Below are 20,910 nucleotides of genomic sequence, written 5' to 3'. Positions count from 1 at the left end.
GGCCCTATTCCCGGATTCCATTTCATCCCGCAGCCTTTGTGTCCGTCAGCTCTTTTTGTTTTTGACCCCGTGTGCTCCATTGATTTGTTAGCTTAGTTTCACTTTGGTTCTTATGATGAAGTGCGCTATTTTTCTCTTGTCCCCCATTCTGTTCAGCCATCTGTTTTGAGTAATGTCGTCCTGATCTGATATTCAGTATCTGTGCCCGATACAGCTAATTTTGGAATATCGGATTTGGTCCCGAGATCGGCCTCGATCACATAGTCGTTTCTTTTTTGCAAAACTGAGGTGTATTATGTTTTTTTTGGGATAGAGATGTATGTGCCTGCCCCATATTGTTTTTTTTACTCCAATTCCATTGACCTGGTTTTGGACATACCTGAAAAAGAACTGCTAGTTTTGCCAGAAAAGAATAACGTGTTGTCTTTTCTATCCGCAGCTGTGTGCGATTTCACCCTCATCCATGTCTCCGTCGGGATCTAATGGAAGATAAAATATTGACCAAGTCTGCCATGGTTTCGAGACTGCCCAAGTTTGGTGGGCGCTCTGGAAGTGGCGGGGCCGGACATTTGTCCAATGGTTCGTCGACCCAGGAGCCCAAGACGGCTCCGACACGGCCCAGCGGTACAATTCGAACCTCTCCTTTCACCTTGAAATGGAAGAAAGATGAAGAGACAGCCCCCTCTAGCCTTACCAGCTCCGCGGACGGCGGCAAGGACAAGTCGAGACAACTTCCCTCACCGGGGACACCTATAATGCGGAGGTCTGGTGGTTTGGCGGTGGCTGCCGCAAGCCCCAAGGTCCTTCCAAAGCAGTCCTTGAAGGTAGCGCCAAAGGACAGCATCAAGCTTGGCCAAAGCTCTCTCAACGGCGCCCCTAAAACAGACCACGCCGACACCGAGTCCCGCCTTGCCCGGCCCAAGTTATCCTCTTGTTCGTCGACGACGAGTGGTTCCCAAGACCCACTTTCTCAGTCCGGCGAAAACCTAGAACTGGAGCAGATGGTGCGTTCGCACAGCTTCACGCACTTGAAGCAGATTCCCTCTCCCAACAGCCAGCCCATGATACGGTCCTTTTCCTTCAACCGGGCTGTGGAACTGGCCAAACCTCTGGCCAACACCCAACTCCGACCACCTCGAAGCGGTTTCCTCAAACCCCCGCAACTTAGCAACGGACGATTGGCTTTAGGACTCGGGGGCATGCGATCTGGCCTTGGCGGTTCCGCATCTTCTGGTGGACTTCTGTCCAACTCGACATCCTCGCTACCCACACGGTCAGCTCCCTCAACGCCCAGGGCTTTGAAAAAGCCTATGATCTGCACTAGCGGTTTCAAGAAATTGTTGGGGAATAGTAGTGGATCTCCAGGCCTCAGCCAGGCAAGTCCCACGCAGGCCAAGCAGCAAAAAACAATCGTTTCTGGTTGCGTTCAAAGAACTACCAAACCGTCATCGGTCCCTCCACACGTAGACCCCGCAACCGTCGGTAAGGGTGAAGAAAGAGACAGTCACAATAACATCTACCAATGTCCCACTGGCGAAAGACCGAAAGAAGAAACCGTGATTCCGCCAATCTCAAATCAGGCGGCGGGAGATTTTCAGGAAGACATGTCCCTGTCTTCCGCTTCATCTCTCGACAAAGGGAACACCAGCGAAGAGTTTCTAGATGACCTGGACAGCGTAGGGGATGTCTTTAGTGATGGGGACCCTCCTCCAAAAAATAGCTTTCTCGCTGAAAACGGGGATTGGGATCTGGCAGGTAAATCGATCATCTTAAAGTGTCCTCAAGGAGGAATTTGTCGTTGAATTTTTGTACTGTCGCCCAGATCCCGGTGAAGAAAGCCCTATGCAGGACTCTCAGGGACCAATCGGGAAGCGTCCGGAGGATGGTCACGTCTGCCCGGTCTCGTCCTTGGAGCTGTCCCCCTCCAACAGCTCTGGGGGAACCTACATGTGGGACGAAGAAGGCCTGGAACCACTGGGAGAACCTGGCTCGTATTCGTCCCACCTCTACGACGGCTCTGGACTCAACAACGTGGTGAGTTCCTTTACCTAGAATCTGATCATTTGGTACCTAATTAGATTAGATTAGATAACTTTATTCATCCCGTATTCAGGGAAATTTCACTGTCACAGTAGCAAGAGGGTGAGAATACAGACACAGCAAAAGACATTTTAGACATAAATAGGTAATAAGTATAAATAAATAAATAATACATAGAAAATGTCCTTTCAGTTCTGTTTTGGAAGTGATCTGCTCAGTTAATTTTTAAAAAGGCAGCTAAAAATACTTTAAGTGATTGTCAATAAATTAAAAAGCGAGCTTCATTTCTAAACCGATCAACGGCATATTTTATTCCAATATTTAGTCCTGTATTCAAATAGATGTTTTCATTCACACAAAAAAATCCCAAATTTTAATACATCGGACATGTAGCAGATATTTTACAAATTGGTTCAGTCATTTGTATGTTTTCATTTTAAACTTGTGAAGAAACAAAATAGGGAACCGTTACCTTCTTCTTTGTAGTCCTCATGCCAGATTATATTGGGAAAGGCTGTCGCCCCTCGTTCGCCCACTTACTTCCCCATGAAGCAAAGTGGTTATCCCTAAAAGGAATGCCGCTGTGCTCTCGCCACCGCTTTTGCTTTAATAGCATTTCCAGTTCTGCGCGTTCACGTACCGTGGCACTTGATCTCGAGACCACGTAAAGAGCTTTGCGGAAGCCAGATTAGAAATGGCATAATAAAGCATGTCTTCTAAGTACTCCGAACCATGTGATAGAGACATTCAACTGGGAAACAAATCTTTTGTCCTGTTGGATGAAGCTAGACAAAACATTCATGAAGCAAATTGAACACAGATTGCTCATCAAAAACATTGAGTCATTATTAGATGGAGTCTGTAGTACTTAAGCACACATTTAGGAATACCTTTCAGATTCGTATATCTGTTCGCATTGTTGCTCACGCTCCAGACAGAATGGATGAAAAATAAGTTGTCAGGAATGAGAGCTTATGCGCAAGTGTGTTCTTTCCTGCTTTCATTTGACTTGCACATGCCTGAACCCTGCATATCCGATTAAAAGTCATTTACTATGTCTTATGGATATTTTGTGCACAGGAGATTAGTGCAGCTAATGTCATGTGCTATTTTTGCTTTTCTGACCGGATCGTGACTACATTTTTAGGAAACATACTTTGAATCCATTGATTGGGCATATACAAATTGGGTTTGTTCCAGAAACATAATACAATTGTGGTCAATTGTGCATTGTTTCTTTGCAGGCAGGATGAATTTTGAACCTATGGACTCCAGCACCTTATAATCAATTTTTTTTCATTACACTCGTTTGCATGGATATTCTCATTGATACTCATTGATTAGCAACAACGTAACAATGTTGTCAAAAGAATTCGGAGACTTTTTTGGGTGGTGAAGTGACTAAAAACGGCACAGATTTCCATGTGTGTTGACTTTTAAATTCGGAGCATGGCTCTCAAGGATTAACATTTAAAAAAATATGAATTGTTTATGGCTCTTTCCATCAAAAAGCTTCCCAAGACCACTGTTGTATGGTGTAAAGTTGTCCTAAAATGATCCATTGTGGTAGCAGAATCGCTCCAGAAGGTGGCAATGTACGTCTATGAAGCAGCTCCACGTGTCTCGCACTTAAAATTGCTCCTTTTGTGTATGGCAGTCATGTTTGAGCTGTATTTGGCTCTGTCTGCATTCTAATGGCACAGTGGAGAATCAGAGTGTAAGCCACTGGGGCTTGATAACATTTAAATAATGCACCCTCCAGGTCAGAGGGGAGGGCATGTATCAAATTTTACTGCTGCTTGCATTGCATCCCAATGGATACTTTTATTTATTTTTCTTAAATTCATTAAAACTGTCAAAGCAGAAGAAAAAAAAATCACATAAGCATGACGACTCTTTTTCATTGAGGAAAAACACATCTGAACAAAATGACGTGTAATTCTCTGACATTTAAATTGTTTTAATTTTACTGTCAAATTGTAGGTAGTACATTTCCGGGCAGTACATTGAATGCAGATAGAAATGCACTGCGATCCGACCAAAAAGGTGCTGGCATTTGACACGTAATTGTGATTTGAAAGTGAATGTAAGCAAGGTGATTATTTCCTACAGCAACAAACTGAGGGAAAATGGAGCCAAAAATGTCCATATGTTATACAAGTGAAATAATCACACAACTCTCCTTGTTGTAATTGGGCTACAGTTCCCGACGCTTTGCAGTCATGATGCAGCTCTACAATTTTCTTTCATTTTCCTAGGATATCCTGAACAACTTGCCCGTCGAGGTGGATGACGACGACAACGAGCTCATGCTGGATTTGGACCTCCCGGAGGATGGTTTACATGGTGAGCGAACATTCTGAGTTACCCTGCACGTAACAGTCAATGTAATCAAACTTTAACATGAAATATCCTGAATACGTTAGCCAACTAGCACTGAAATCTTTTATTTTCCAATCCAATCCAAGTACAGCCAGGGCAACGCACTCGTAACCGAACAAACAAATTTAAATGAACTTGGATTAATATATACAGACACACTCAAACATACGTTTAATATAACTTTACACAAAACTGAATTCTAATTTTGTTTAAAAAAAATTACCTTCTCCTGGGCGGGTTAGCTGTTTGCCACGCCTTCACCCTCTCGTTTGCTATCGATGGGCTGTTTGCTGTCGTACTATTCCCTTCAAAATATTCCGAAAATGATGCACACAAATGTCCTCACAATAGGATAACGCACGACCACTTGCCAACGAGAAGTAGTCTTGAATAAGCGATCGCGGGAGCTAACAGGCTAAGGAAGGAATAACAGGAAATGCAACAGCTGAGCTTACCCACGTATTGATTGTGGGAAATGAAGTTTTATTCTGAGAAAGGGTGCCATTGGCTATCGGTGTTGTGTACACGAGTATACTTGATTACCCAGAAAGCCCTCTTTTTGCCCACGCATGCGCGTTGTGCGTTTCCTGGTCGAAACTCATCTGAATAAATCGTTCAGTGCTCGTAGATATCTGTTATACATGAAAGAGATGCGGCAAAAAAAGACAGTGCGCTACAATGATAAACAGCCTCATGTCATGGCCACCTGGCTTCCTCGCATCTCGAAATTTTTCATTGTATCTAGAGCAAATTATTTGCTCAAAATTTTCATTGTATCTCGAGCATCTCGTAGGTAGGGCTTCTCGTATGTAGAGGTACCACTGTACCAGGAATTGGTCCCATTCCAATTGCAGGCCCCAACGAGACAAACAACCAATCACTCGTAGCTAGGGGCAATTTAGCATATAATTGGCCTAGTTTGCATGTTTTTGGTATGTGGGAGGAAACCAGAGTACCCGGATAAAAGCCACATAAGCCCGGGGCGAACATGCAAACAACCCCACGGGCAATGTTCCCTCTAAGCTGTGTGCGTGCACAATTGCGCACTACTCTCGTCTTCTCTGCGCACAGCAAATCATATGGAGCGCACAAAATAAAATCCCAATTATTTTTCTTTTTTTTTTTTTAGCTGTGAGGCCGATGTGCGAACCACTCATCCGCCGGGCCACACATTCATAGATATTAATCATTATATTTTATTATTACTAAATCATTTGTGTGTAGTAGATATGCACCTGCTTATGGCAGGTGTGATACTGGTGTGTGCCCATAGCGAGCAATGATGATGTTGCTCACACCGGTACTCAGTGTGCTCAGAGAGGTTGTCTTTCTGCCCAGACAACCACGGGTAGGTCCGGACCTCGGACCGAACCTCTTCTCTCAGAACAGTGGGGCCGATACGCTAACCACCACCGGATTAGCAATAAAGATAATACTATATCCTGCGTCTGATTCCAGAATGACAGAATCCCCAACATCTGTTTGAACGCTGTCTATCGTAACGCGTACGCGGTTGCCGAAGAGTTATTTATAGGTGATTTAACACGCTGAAAATGACAGCTCGGCAGCAGAAAAGGATGTCGCCTGCTGTCTTCAGCGTGTCGGAACAAACAGATGAAAACACAGTGAAAATGGAGGCGCGCCAGCCAGCTGTTGGATTGCCTTGACAGCGGTAATAAGGCCATTCGTTTTTACGCTTTGCGTTTCGCCACTTCACATGGCCATCCACCGCTGTGACGTCAACGCCGTCGCCGTCCTTTTGTCGTGGGTTTTTCATTATGGCCCTTTGAACGTAGTAATCTAATTTGGGCCTCTTTAAATCCGAGCGAGACGGCATCATCGTATGCGCTCGGGCTAATCAGGTCACGGTTATTATGCCGGCTGCTTTTGTTATGTGTTTATCAGATGGCGTGTCACGTATACGATGGCGGGAGGTGGAGTGACGTTGACCTCTCCCGTCGTGAAGTATAATGACTTCTGTGAGGATAATTCGCTCCTGTCAGCACTGAATCAAATTCAGATCGGCCACTTCTTTCCAGGCTTGCTTATCGCACCCTTTTGATGTGGAATGTTTCTGACGTGGCCCGACTTGGAATGTATGACAAGGCCTTCTCCGGGAACCACAAAATCTAATATGTGAAGGTCAAATACAAGCCTCTGACTGTATATTCACAAGCAAATGGTGATGGACGGTGTCGAATGCAGTCAAATTAGACAAAAGCTGGATTCACATTGAGTTACGTTGCCAACGGAGACAAACAACACGTGACCGCGGCTTGATTCGCGTGTATGCATTTGCATGCATTTGGCATTATTATCTAGTTTCGCAGAAAAATATAGCATTTCATTTAATTGTCAACCTCCTACTGCAGAGGTGTTGTGATATTGACGACATGCAAATGTGCACTGTTGAATTGGACTCGATTTGACTGTTTGGATTTTTGCTTTCTGGTATCAGTTGTGATGCTAAAATAAAGTTAGAATATAACACTGGTCTACAAAATGGAGGAAAGAATCTGCCTCAGGTAGAAAACAGCTACATCATAGTTGTGCTAGTGACATGGACGGAAAAATAAAAGATTGTCTTGCACTGCCTGCGTTATGGTGGACATCGCTTCCCCTTTTATGATATTGTTTAGCCACAATTGGATTCATGACCTCATTGCTACTCCTCTTTGGCAAAGCCACTGGAAAGATCAAGTTCTGTCCAAGATCCAGGACTTTACGACGCCCACAGAAACAAGCCGTAGACCACTACCATGAAACTAACCGAACATGAAGTCCACACGGCATATTCTGGAGCACACGTGTCAAAGTGGCGGCCCGGGGGCCAAATCTGGCCTGCCGCATCATTTTGTGTGGCCCGGGAAAGTAAATCATGAGTGCCAACTTTCTGTTTTAGGATCAAATTAAAATGAAGAGTATAGATGTATATTAAATTTCCTGATTTTCCCCCTTTTTAAATCAATAATTGTATTTTTTAATCAATTTTTTCTGTGTTTTTAGTTCAAAAATCATTTTGTAAAATCTAAAAATATATAAAAAAAGCTAAAATAAACATTGTTTTAGATCTATAAAATGAAGAATATAAGATGGATATTACATTTCCTGATTTTTCCCCCTTTTAAATCAATAATTGTCATTTTTTAATCCATTTTTTCTGTGTTTATAGTTCAAAAATCATTTTGTAAAATCTAAAAATATATAAAAAAAGCTAAAATAAACATTGTTTTAGATCTATAAAATGAAGAATATAAGATGGATATTACATTTCCTGATTTTCCCCCTTTTAAATCAATAATTGTCATTTTTTAATCCATTTTTTCTGTGTTTATAGTTCAAAAATCATTTTGTAAAATCTAAAAATATTTTAAAAAAGCTAAAATAAACATTGTTTTAGATCTATAAAAAACTGAATATTCAGGGCTTTTAAACCAGTTCTTTTAATCCATTTATTAAAAAAAATCTAAATGTTATATCTAAAATGGTCCGACCCACATGAAATCGAGTTGGCCCGCGAACCAACCCGAGTCTGACACCCTTGTTCTGGAGTGTTCACATCACCCTTAATTGTAAACAGGCAACGACCAGAACAAGAATGCGACTGACGTCTTTGGCCCGTTGTGGCTCCCTTTTTGGGAGGTGTCCATATTTATATCCCCGTGTGTTAGGACAAGTAGCAAAAGAGGCACTGTGAAAGTGAGACAGGGGCAAAGGAGCCCAACCCACAAGGCCAGCCCCGTTTGTTTTCGCCCACAGAGTCTCCACAGGCCCTCCCTTAAATCTGTCCTTCATTTCCTCCCTCCCGGAGACTCCCCGACTCCTCCACATAACGGGAAGAAGACGAAAAGGGAAGAACGCTGGGCCAAATCACAACCGGATTAGAGGCTCGCGCGTGACACTTTCCCTGAACCCCGTTGTCAGCCCCTTCCGGATGGCCGCGGTGTTTTCTCTAAGCTTTGGATTCAAAAGCACCAGCAGTCTTCTTGGAAAGTGCCCGAAAAAGAAGCCTGACAACGCAGACAGGGCCATGCGGCGAGGGCTTGGGATTCCTGCCTAACCCAATGGAACAGCCAGACATTTCTTATGCTGATCTTCCGCCTCCCCTGACTGGAATAAACAGTATTCCTGTTGTTTGGCTTCTTTGTTGACTTGGATTTTGCAAGGTTTCGGCAATGTAATACTGCGAGTTTCAAGGCAAGCTGCCTTCTTCTTCTTCTCTTGCGTGTTGTCACATTAGGTAAAGTATTTTAAGCAGCAGCAAGCATTCCATCATCCCGTTATTATTTATTCTCTTTTGTGTTTGTGGCTGTTTTCTTGCTGTCTAGCCTTCTCACTTTTCTGTGAGGGAGGTCAGACTCGATTATTTGTCAGTTTTTCCCCTTAGTGGCTCATTTCTCAGCTCTATTCTTTCCAAAAACACTCTGTACTTTTTTTTTCCCTTCCACATCCTTGAAAAAGGAACGTCACTTTCTGTTTGCATAGCAATGAAGGAGACGGAGGAAAGCGTTTGAAAAATGTACAGACGTATTCATCGCCAGAAAATAGGAGAGTTTGGTTTAGATGTGCGTCTGTGAACCTCCTTGAAAACCAAATTCGTACCTTCCCGGTTTGCATAGCATATCTCATTTTTTTTCAACGAACTTTCGAGGCCGGCCCAATTTTCTATGCATATTTCTTTTGAAATGTTTTCCTTCACTCTGCCTCACCATATTTCTAACATTCCCCTTAGACTTCAACACAATGTCCAATGGTGATAGCGTGCCCCATCGACAGGGACAGAGACGACGGAATCACCGCTGGAACGGAGGCGACCACTTGGCCAACGATGGCAGGTGAGTGACTTGACCCAAAGCTGAACGTCTGTGGGTAATAATTCAATTAGTCACAGTGTGGAATTTCATACAGTATATTAAAGACTGTTTAATACAAGTCAACTTGACTAAATTTGATTGGGTAAAAGAAATTAACGCTGGAATTCAGCGGGCCCTTGGCGGGATCGTAGCTGATTAGTGCTCTATTACAAATAAACGTCATAACATAAAACACATATTTCCCATATATTTTGGACCAAACCAGCAAAATGACTGCCATCCATTTAAAAAAACCACATTTGATTAGATTGAACTTTATTCATTCTGTAGTTTATTCATCCCGAAATTTACTTGGTGGCAGTACCAAGAAGGTGAAAAAACAGACACAGGAAAAGACATTGTAGACCTAAATAAAATAGATAATAAATAAATAAGCATGGTACATGAAATATACATTTATGTGTATATATACACAGCAAGACTGAGGTCAAACTTGCACAATTCTTTCAACCTGATTGCTTTGTGTCTCTCAGGGCACCGTTCTTCCACCACTACGATGCCCTCAAGTCTTCCAAGATGTATTTACAGGCCGTCTCTCCCGAAACAAGGCAAAATAATCACGCATCCGTTCCCGACGAGATGTCGCTGGACCATATGAGCCAAGACTGCAGCTTGGTCAAGAATCAGCTACTCAGACTGAAAAACCTACTGCAGGTTCGACACTCAATACTTAGACCCGACCGGCTTACCTTTTTCGTGCGTGACTTTCCGACTCCTATTGATATCTGAAACATTATTTTCTCGGTTATCATAGTTCCAAGATATTTGGGATTTGCATATTTAAGGTTTTCAAGAGAATATTGTGATTAGTCCATCCCTATTTTTTAGTTTGTAGCTTACTCAAAATAACCAGCACAGAAAACTAGGCATAATGATTTTAAAAAAAAAAATCCATAATGATACCATCCATGGTCATAAGTTGTAGTACCAAGACTGACCTGGAAGAGGGAGCGTATTGCCACAAAATGGATTAGCAGTAAAAGCAAACATTGATTTATATATGCCACATTTTATCTTGTGCTATTACATTGTAACTTTACCGACTGGTAAATAGACGCATCATTAGGAATTGTGATTGGAAAAAAATTAGGGAATGGAAAAGTGTGTATTTGCATGCGTACACGATCAGAACCAAAAAAATGGAATATCTACGTTTGTCGGTGGCAGTTATTGTGTTACATCATTTGTCTCCCAAATAAGTTTGCCTTTGAGCCTACGAATACGATCGAGAATATAATGTACATCGCTAGATTTATTCAAGCGGCTCGCTGACATTTATTCTTCCTTGTCAAATAAATGTTTTGAGTATACTCCAAGATCTGTGTACCGAGTGGATGTGTGAAGGAATAAAATTATTCCACCTTACAACATTGCTCTTGAGGCCTGGCCTACGGCAACTGTCATTGATTGTGCTCACCGTGTACTTTCTGCCTTTCCGTGTGTGTTTTCCCAGATGGAGGATACCGACTCGCCAGCAGATGTTGCGGGGGAGACCAATTCTGCATCGCAGGTAAGAAAAATAGCATTTTATTCCATTTTTTTTCTCCTGCATTGGCCGTATAGTTCTCTCTGAACATCTGCGTGCTCGTGTGTGTGTTTTTCTGCAGTTTGATGAGATGCTGAAGGAGGTGCACATGCTCCGAGAAGAACTTCGGAGTCGAGATAAAACCATTGTTCAGCTGACTCTTCAATGTCAGCAGCATCAGCGAGAACAAACGGTAAAACAGGCCACAAAATATTCTTTCTCATTGCTTGCAAACCTTACTTTTGTATACTTTGGTGTTTTTAACCAAACAAGTGAGGGGGCGGAAAAAAATCAGTTCACGAAGAAAACCACAACAATATATATAAAAAATAAATTGATGTCCCAGATCCGATCATGTGATCGGAAACCGGCTCCCAATTATGTCATTTTCAGAGGATCCCATTGGGCTAAAAGAAATTGTTTCTAAAATATATTTTTTAAATTCTAAGTATTAAGGGCTAAAAATAAAAATCCTAACGTATATTACAAAAAATAGAAATACAGTACGCTTTATTCTCTATATCTTTTAGGGTTTATTTTAAAGAGAGACCCTCATCCGATCGAGATCACTAGGTGCTGCCAATGAAACTGAATCCAGAAGCGAACAGTGGGGATCTACATCACCCTGCTAAAAATCAAGAACCCCCACGCTAGCCTTTATCGCGAATGGGCGTTGGGAGACCTCGAGTTTGCACCGCTGCCTACCAGTAACCTCTATCCTGTTTGCTGTTAGCGCCTCTATTCTCATCCTAACTCTCATTAGTGTCTTGAAGAGACTCCCTTGTTAGCCAAACAACCGTGCGCCCATCTGACATTCAAATCCGCCGCCGCATCCGCAAATACCAAAATGTCAAAGCCGGGCCTAACTCGCTGCCGCACCTGAGCTTTTTCCAATTAGAGTTAGCACCCTCCCCCAGCCGCTTCTCCCGTACGATATCGCTGCACCCCGCGGATGGGGAGGAAGCAATGGCATTATTGGATATGGAGGCTGACAGATGGAGTTAAAAGAAAAATAGAAGACGTTTTCCACTGTGAAGAATCCTGATGATATTGGGTCTCTGCATCAGGCCTGGACCAAAAATATACAATTTTGCCAGGGCTATTTGAAGTTGGTTGCCATTTCGTTTTCAGCTTTGTCGCACAGGCCTTGAAATTGGCTGCATCGGGTTTTGGCTCGTGGTGAGTGGGAACCTCTGGGTACCTCGCGATGGCACGTGCTTTACGATTACAGAAGGGATCGATTCGTGGCTCAATGATATCTGAAATACAACTGGATGAACAGAATAACAAGCTCTTTTCATCACTCTGCTGCAAATTGAAGACGCACGGATGCCGAAAATCCACCACCACCCGTTCTGTCAGTTGTCGTCAATTTGTAGTTCATCGTCGTGGCATCGAGTGAAATTGCACCGGTGAACAGTGAGTGAGTGACACTGGCTTTTTTGGAGAAAAATCTAAGAGCGCTTGGTGTCTTGTAACAAATGCTTCAAAAGATTTGCTGAGTTCTGACGGCCTTTGACTCGTTCCGGCATTCAGTCGGAAAGTTTGTTTTGGTGTCCGCGAATGAGATTTCACGTTGTAAAAGCAATAGTGTCATGGTGTCCCACGCAAAAGCAGCCTCTTCTTTAGATTGATGGGAAAAAGATGACAATGCCCAGCTTCCAAAACCCCCAGGGGTGTAAATAAATCTCTCTGGTGGGCTTGGGATTCGTCGGTCCAGATTGGACCAGAAGGAAAATCCAATTGAAAGCACAGAAGACCAGACTGACTTGTGCCATGTGTCTTATAAATGACAAAAGTCCAGCTAGCTTGGCAGGCTATGACCACGTCTCCACATCTCCAATAATTTTAGATTTAGATTAGGTTCGAACTTTATTTCATCCCGCATTCGGGAAATTTCCTTGGTTGCAGTAGCATGCACAGACACAGAAGACATTGTAGACCTAGGTAAAAAAACTGGAGCCACACACTGTAATTGCATAAAACCTTCTGCAGACTGAGACTGATGTTAAATATGCATAATCACTTTTAAATAATAATCACACTTTTAAAATGTTGTTGTTAATGCTTGCTTCTTGGGGGGTATTTTTGTAGTTTTGATCCAAAAATGCGTATTTACTAGTTTGGTAAAAACTGGCAAAGATCTGTCGCATTTGACAGGTTCTTTCCTCGTAACATTTGCAATGTATCTTCCTCTCTCTCTGCCTTTCTTCAGCTGGCTCAACAACGTCAGGTTCGGTGCCAGTGCCAGCAACAAAGGGCGCCGTCGCTTTTACGACAGCCAGGGGACAAGAGACTGCAGCGCCCATGCGACAAGGCCACTCAGACCTCCTGGAGACCCCCCAACCACGCTGTGAGTCAACATCTAATCCACTTCCTCGTATACATTCGTCATTCGATAGTTGATTCAATTTTCCTTGTTCCTTTTTTTAAACATAGTAAATGTGTAAACAACACACACACAGTATTGTGGTTTTCTAGCACATATTGCTGAGTCACTCATCAGTTTCCTGTTTGGCACCCGCAAAGCTCTGACCTCCCAGCGGAGAGGACACTTTATGAGCTTGTCAGTTGCCTTGTCACTCCGCTTCACACTTTTAATAGCCAGCGTGAAATGCGAGGCCGCCTTTTTTGTCGGAAAAAATATCGAGGAGACGAATGAGCAAAAGACACAGGAAGGAAGTTGTTCAGGGGGAAAGATGGCTGAGCAGCAACTAGGTATGGCTGAAGTTGGAATTCTGGCTAAAACCATTTCTGAAATTTCAGATGGGCTTGGATCGATGCGTGAGTTGACGATGCAGCGATCCAATCAAAATGATTTGAAATGCAAAACAGGAGTCAACTTCATCGCTCATGCAGTTTTGTAAATGTCAATTGTGTTTTCTATTGCTTTAGGTGAAATGGAACTGATTGTGAAGTGTCTACTTAATATTGTATTAAATTATTTGAAGATCTTTGAAATTAATCCAATATGGCAGGCTTAGTCACATCAGCAAATATCATATGACCATCCCAAAAATTAATAATGTATTCTATGGTCATGAAATTGCTGATTTACACACCTACCTGCTACCAATTGCCAATATTTATGAAATACGTTAATATAAACGATAGTAAAGCAGATTACCGAGTGACCGTAGAAGGTTTGCGAATTAGAACGTCTGCTCATTATCATTTCCTGATCCATTAAGACTTTCTCGCGTGAATTTTACACCTTCAAAAAGGCCATTTATTCATCAGTCGGGCGATATCAAGAGAGTCTTAGCAAGTCTTAGAATCGACCGCTAGCAAACTGGACTTGAGGAGCTCCCTAAGCAGAGTGTAGCCCCTGTGCCTAGCGCAACAGCATGTGGTTTTACTGTTGCCTTGGAAACCAGCTCGTGGAGCCTTCTTCTTCCCGATAGGGAATCTCATCCATTTGAGTGCTTCTAATGGAAAAGAATTCTAACAATAAGGGGTCTGATTTCTCTATTTCTACTTTTGAATCGTGTCAGTCCGACTTTACGCCGCCAATCCTTACGGCAACAAGCATAGATTAAACTGATGAGCGTTGAATTAATCAATGAGCATTTCCTCAAGCTTTGGCCAACAAATCCCCATTAAAAGCCATCTCAGCTGCCCATCTATTTTTCCATCCAAATTTATGTTGGCTGCAAAGTCTGAGTTTTGTCGAAGTAACTGACAAAGCACTAGTCGCAGCGGGACACGCTCGTAGAGTCGAGCTAACTGCCATTTAAATGTCAATTGTTGGAAAACCCCCCATCTATATTCTTGAATGGCTCCCAGAGGCAATCTTGAGAAGGGGGGGATGTTTACTTGGCGTAGTCAGCCTCTCTGCAAACTTGACTCATTTCAGTCGTTTGGGAAGTGGCACTTTGTACGTCCAAATGTAGTTTACACGCCAACGTCACACTTTCTAATAAATCAAATCAACTCTGATTTAAGAAAAGCCCATAAAGACAATGATGCTGAATTTCCAATAGCACAGTTCGTACGACTTTAATATATTCGCTTATTCAGCTCGATAAAACCGCCAAGCGAAAAAACGGTGATGCGCTTTTGATATTTTGGTGACAAACCATGCCAGTGACGATATATTTTATTTTTAGTCGTCTCGCATATTTAGCCACTTGTAATCTTTACCGCAAGGGTGTCAGACTCGGGTTGGTTCGCGGGCCGCTTTAACGTCAACTCGATTTCATGTGGGCCGGACCATTTTAGATATAATAATTAGATTTTTTAAAATAAATGGATTAAATGAGCTGGATTAAAGTCCCTGAATATTCAGTTTTTTATCGATCTAAAACAATGTTTATTTTACCTTTTTTTATATACATAATAATTTATATATTACAAAATTATTTTTGAACTAAAAACACAGAAAAAACGGATTAAAAAATTACAATTATTGATTTAAAAGGGGGAATATCAGGAAATGTAATATACATATATACTCTTCATTTTAATTTGATCCTACAACAGAAAGTTGGCACTCATGATTTACTTTCTCAGGCCGCACAAAATGAAGCGGCGGGCCAGATTTGGCCCCTGGGCTGCCACTTTCACACCTGTGCTTTACCGTATTTTCTCGCATGTAAGCCGTATTTGTAACAAAAAAAGATGAAACAGTGCTAGTTGTGTTAGAGAAAAAAAGTGGCTTTCCCTGGAACCGAGGACCGAAAAGGAAGAGCGGCAGACGCCTTCTTGTTCTCGCCATCAGAGATTTTCTCCCTCTTGTTAATGATAGCAGCAAGTTCTGCACTCATGGACAAAAGTGATAATTCCATCCCTCCTTCCAGCAGGACACAGCGGGAAGGCTCGCGACCGCGCACGGGTTGGGGTCAGCCCTCCTGGGAAGTCCACGCCTTTATCTTCTTTATTCTGGAAAGTCGGATTTGTCGTCTCAACGTGACGTCTGTCCGACGTCTCTCGCTTTGTATATCCTTGTAGGAGATTGAGAGAGAATGGCTTTAACTCCCTGAATAATTGGCACTCAGTGGAAGTGTTCAGAGAACAAAGTAGCCAGGCAACCAGTCATTCAGTCTGTCCGGACCTTCGTATACTTGTGGTTTTATTTATGTTCTAAATTTTAGATTTAAAAAAAAATCGATCAAAAAATAGGGGGCAGGACTCCAGTAAATATTTTTGTTTTTTTTTCTTATTCTTAGGAAGAGAAAACATTAAATATTTCCTTTTTTATCTTTTAATTTAGCTTTTTTTTCAAGAAAAGACCAAAAATAGTTGAAAAATATATATTTAAATTTACTTGGGTTAAAAAAGGGAAAACAGGAAATATTCAATTTTATTTGCTTAAAAAAGGGAAAACAGGAACTATTCAGTTATATTTGCTTAAAAAAGGGAAAACAGGAACTATTCAGTTTTATTTGCTTTTTTGGACTAAAAAAACTGACTGAAATAAGCAGAATCCGTTGACTTAAGAAATTAGTATTTACCTTTTTTAAAAAAGAGGAAAACCTACACTTCCATATTCTTTAGAATATTATTATCAAATTAAAGTTGACACCCATGACTCTTGCGGAAGGTGCAAAATTAGATGACAGCCCAGATTTGGCCCCTGTTCCCCCACTTTGACACCAGCGATTAAACAATTTAGGCCTCACTGGACTAACAATAGAACATTGTTTTCTGCACATACTTCTAATGCTGTGCAGTCCCTAGTCTCTCTCTGTCACATGACAAACACAGTGGATAGAAATAAGTGATGGATGAAATGTCTTCACCGCTGCCCGAGCTTGTGAGAGTTCTCATCTCAGGCTGATGGGTAACATGTCGGGGGACCAAAGTCAACTCGTGAGTGAATCTCCCACGTTACGGCCTCGTGCGCATGTGCCGTGACATGTTTACTTGTCGCCAGTGTGCTTTATTAATCTTTTCCGCCGTGTCCGTGTCTGCTTGTTCCGCTTGGTCATGCCTTTGTATTTTCTCCCCGCGTAGGGTGTGCTGCCCACCCCCTCGCCACAGAACCAGGCCTCGACCTATGCCGGCATGCCCCAGCGCAGACAGAGTGAGTCACTAACCCGCTTTTCTGCCACATTTTTTCGCATTTAATAGCCCCAAGTCATCTCATATCTCATGCAAATTACAGGCTTTATTTGGGGGTTTAAAGTCCCGCCATCACACGTTTTTACACACTGATTAAATGAGAGAATCTTCTAGTGATCCAAAAGTATTATATATTAGTATAAAAAAATAAATGTTTGCTTCTAAATAGATGAAACTGATAATGGGGGAGAGGAGGCAAGAATACGGAAGAGGGCGTATGACTCAATGGAAAATGGTAGTCGAGACTCGTTGTGTTTATCGTGCGACGAGTCGAATTCAGTCAAAGTAAGTCGCAAAGAACATGATCATGGGTTGATTTTTACGAACCGGACGCCGAATCAACATAACACGGCGCAATCAAATAAACGAGAAAGAGAACAAGACAACCTTTGACACCGAGGCATCTCAGGTTCCATTAACATTGGCCCTACTGAATGGTAGATATCTTACATTTTTACGCCCCGAAACTCTTCCTACAAGCAGTAGATAGTGACTCTGGCTTCTGGCTTTTAGGGGTTATTTTACAAAGAAGCGGACTAGGGTCGGTGGCACAGTGAAATCCAATCTATCCTATTCCGTCATGTACCCCCTCGGGTCCTAGTGGGACTTGAATTCTAATAATTTGGTGACTAGCACATCCTACTCGGCAGTGGTATTTTCCCTGCATTCTACAATTGCAACGACAGCATTTGAGGGCGTAGTGTTCTTTTATGTAATTGCAGTCTTCATGAGATGTATTTTTTTTTTTAATGAGAGTAAGGTTTTGGCTTGTAAAATTATGGGTTTGTTTCACTCAGTCATTAGTGAGTCCTTTGAGAAAATTGCAGCCACTGCTGATAATATTTGCAGATAAAAAGGCAAACAATGAAGACCACTTGCAAGACAATAATAGATTTTTTTCAATCAATCGGGAAGGTGAAATAAATTATTTCAGCATTGTCGACGCCTCTAGAGATTTTTTAAAAATAAATAAGCATAGGAAGTGTACATTATTTCAAAGTATTTAACCTAGAAATAAACATACTGTTGATTATAGTCCATTTGTGCTAAAATGTGGCTATCCTATTATTGTGAATTCATTGAATTTCCTCCAACTACAGTGAGTTGCTTTCTCTCTTTTCTCTTTGATTCCTTCATTTTCTAACACCACCTTTTGCTCATCTTCCCTTCTTAACTCTGCCCACACATAATGACCATGACAAGGAGTGGAACACCTAGTGCAGTACTTCTCTGACCGGGCATGGTATGGTAGAACTTCTCTCTAAAAATCCTGACCCATCAAGCATGCCTTCCTTCTTTCATCCGCATGCTTGAGTTTCGATTAGTTTGCCTATATTTTAGTTGTAATATGTCTTTTCTTCTAGCCTGAGGCTGTGGGGAAAATGATTTAAAACTTATTTGTGTGAATTCATTTGATATAAGGACTTAAGTATTGGGACACCATTCCACTTATATACTGGAAATATGAATGTGGCGTGCATTAAAATTAACCTTTGTCGAATATAAGAGAAAGAAATATTCTAACACCAGATATTTATGAAACTGTACAATATGGCTCAGAGAAACATGTTTTTATTATTTTTTAGCAGTCGAGGAGAGGTACGCTTAAAATTCAATCTTTTTTAAATAGAACTGCGTCGTGTGAAATTGTCTGTAGAATTTTAGAGTTGAAGGCAGTTTTTTTTGCAATGTTGACTGTAAAATTTGTCTCAGAATTGGAATTAAATTCTCTCCTAAGTAGCTTAAAAAGTCATAAGTTGCGCTTTATAGACTGGCAATTCCGCTATTCACATCAAAAGTGGCCTTTTTCGACACTAATTGCATTTTAGCACACCTTGTATTGAGAGAAAGAACAAAAAAGTTTATTTTTCTTAACAAAAAAACATGTGGGTCCTAAGACTAAAGTCCATATATGGTGGTTCTTGGTTTACAACATTTTTACGTCGGTCGAAAAGTAGTCGTCAATTGCGAACCGATGCTAAAACAGCAAATCATTAAATTAATGTATCAAACACTGAACTTTTTCTGGTTAGAAATGTTAGCTATTTGACATTGTTGTACACCAGGAACTCCTTTACAGTATTTTCAGTTGATTTCCTTTCATTTCTTCAAATGCCACCAGACGTTGCATGCATTGGTTTCATCTTCCATGCGGGTGAGTTCTACTGTTCAGATATTTTGATTGTGGTGTATTTCGCGGAAAAAAAGCCACGTTTTCAGACTAAACCAGCTGAGCCGTGCTCTGGCATCCCAATCGCTATTTTCCCTACAAACTATAAAGTACGTGCCGGTCTCGTCCTACTTGGAAACGGAGAGCCGCCTCTTATGGTGAATCGTCTCTGTAAATTGTGGAAAAATTTAGGTCATATACTCGGGGAAATTAGCATAAGGAATTTTGGGAATCCCCCTATTTTCGAGTGTAAATATAAAGACTTACGGTTTAAAGTTCTCTGTTTTAGTGACAGAAATCTGTCAGTAGGAGGCATTCAGGATAAACACCTGCTGGAAACCCCTCAGTTACCGTTCCTTGCACTCCGATGTTTTTTTATGCTTGATTTTAAAGCACTTGGCAATTGGTTTGCTCCAAGATTTTGTTCATTTTGCATATACGTTATTGTATCGTATTGTTTTTGAAATACACTCTTTTTATCTGTCCAATGAGTAAAAGCAGATTTGTCTTAAATTAAGCACCCCGAGTACCAATAAGGAACTTTCTCTTCGCAATGATTAAAACAAGACTTTCAGTCAGTCAAATGATTTTATCCATGACTAGAAGCATAATCAGACATGTACCAAAAATACTGTCTCTAGTTCTATTGTATTAATGCGCATATTGTAAAAATGCTAAATGTTTGTCATATTTTTCTCAAGCCATTTACTTCATACACAACAGGGATCAAATATCAGACAGGAACTGCATTCTTTGTTAAAATGCAGTGCAATTTTACACCAATCCAATCACAACGGTACATATTATTAGATCCAAACCTTGTTTTGCTCACTGCAAAAATCAAACCAATGCAGAGACGGGGAGTCTCGAGTAAACATTTTTTGGCCGGCGGACCAGCAGATGGTGCTGTGGTCTCGGACATACAAAGCTAGCACGTGCGAGACGAACGGCGGTGGCATGACCGGCACGGAATCTTGCCTTTATGGCTGTGTTGAACCACGCTTCATGTTGTTAATAGCTCTCGATAGCTCGAGGCACCATTCAGACGCACAGCGCAAGTAAAGCGCCTGTGCCTTCTAGAATCCCCCACAAACACAACTAAGTTGGATTTCATCCTCACGGGGGAGTCACAGGTCATCCAGAAAGCTTTATTTATGCACTGCGATATGAACACTGATGGTGCAGCGTTTGCTTGTGTTCTGACCTGAGCAGCTGCACCGTCGTATCTTGTTGACTGGATTTATCTAATAAGCCTCCTTAGCTTCCTTCTGGGCTGCCGGAATGATTGCAAGAAGGTCAAAGTTACCTTAGAACACCATACGTCCTTTGGAAAACGCCATAGGCCAGCCGGGTCAGAGGTCTAGTCTTGCGTTTTTCACGGTAATCATTCCAGCCCACTTGAATTGTCTCGGTGGCGGATCATTAATTTGTTACATTGCCCTCCTTAACTTTAGCTTACGTTAACCAGAAGTTGTTTGACTTTGACTCTTGGCGGCGAAAGGTCCTTGTGACCGTAAAACGGCATTTAATGACAAACGAGGCAGGGTCGATTAAGCATATTTTTACCGATAAGTGTTGGTACCGCTTTCCTTTCACTGTGTTTTGTATATATGTATATAAATATCTATATGTATGTATGTGTATGTATGTATGTATGTGTGTATGTAAACGTATGTGTATATGTATACACACACATATATATATATATATATGCATGTGTATGTATATGTGTATGTACACGTATGTGTATATGTATTTGTATATATATATATATATATATATATATATATATATATATATATATACATACATACATACATATATACACACACATATATATATATATATATATATAT

At 41.5% G+C, this 20,910-nt stretch overlaps 1 protein-coding gene across 12 annotated transcripts in view; it reads left to right on the top strand.

Moving 5' to 3' along the window:
* Positions 1 to 20,910, top strand: part of ccser2a (coiled-coil serine-rich protein 2a) — a 51,500-nt gene that overhangs the window by 6,263 nt on the left and 24,327 nt on the right. For 8 of the 12 annotated variants that reach the window (XR_013303975.1, XR_013303972.1, XR_013303973.1 and 5 more), the window contains 8 exons: positions 440 to 1,755; positions 1,823 to 2,034; positions 4,299 to 4,386; positions 9,155 to 9,257; positions 9,770 to 9,950; positions 10,750 to 10,806; positions 10,904 to 11,014; positions 13,037 to 13,174. Coding sequence is in view for 5 of the 12 variants with exons in the window: in XM_077613887.1 (XP_077470013.1) it covers positions 483 to 1,755; positions 1,823 to 2,034; positions 4,299 to 4,386; positions 9,155 to 9,257; positions 9,770 to 9,950; positions 10,750 to 10,806; positions 10,904 to 11,014; positions 13,037 to 13,174 (2,163 nt within the window). In the remaining 7 variants the exon portion in view is untranslated. Of the gene's footprint in view, positions 1 to 439; positions 1,756 to 1,822; positions 2,035 to 4,298; positions 4,387 to 9,154; positions 9,258 to 9,769; positions 9,951 to 10,749; positions 10,807 to 10,903; positions 11,015 to 13,036; positions 13,175 to 16,776; positions 16,847 to 18,087; positions 18,128 to 19,006; positions 19,040 to 20,910 lie in introns of all 12 variants that reach the window. The other 4 variants (XM_077613891.1, XM_077613888.1, XM_077613889.1 and 1 more) reach the window with 4 other exon arrangements.

The sequence above is a fragment of the Stigmatopora argus genome, chromosome 11, assembly GCF_051989625.1.
Source record: "Stigmatopora argus isolate UIUO_Sarg chromosome 11, RoL_Sarg_1.0, whole genome shotgun sequence".
Lineage (NCBI taxonomy): Eukaryota > Metazoa > Chordata > Actinopteri > Syngnathiformes > Syngnathidae > Stigmatopora > Stigmatopora argus.
This window is presented reverse-complemented; position numbering and strand designations above follow the sequence as displayed.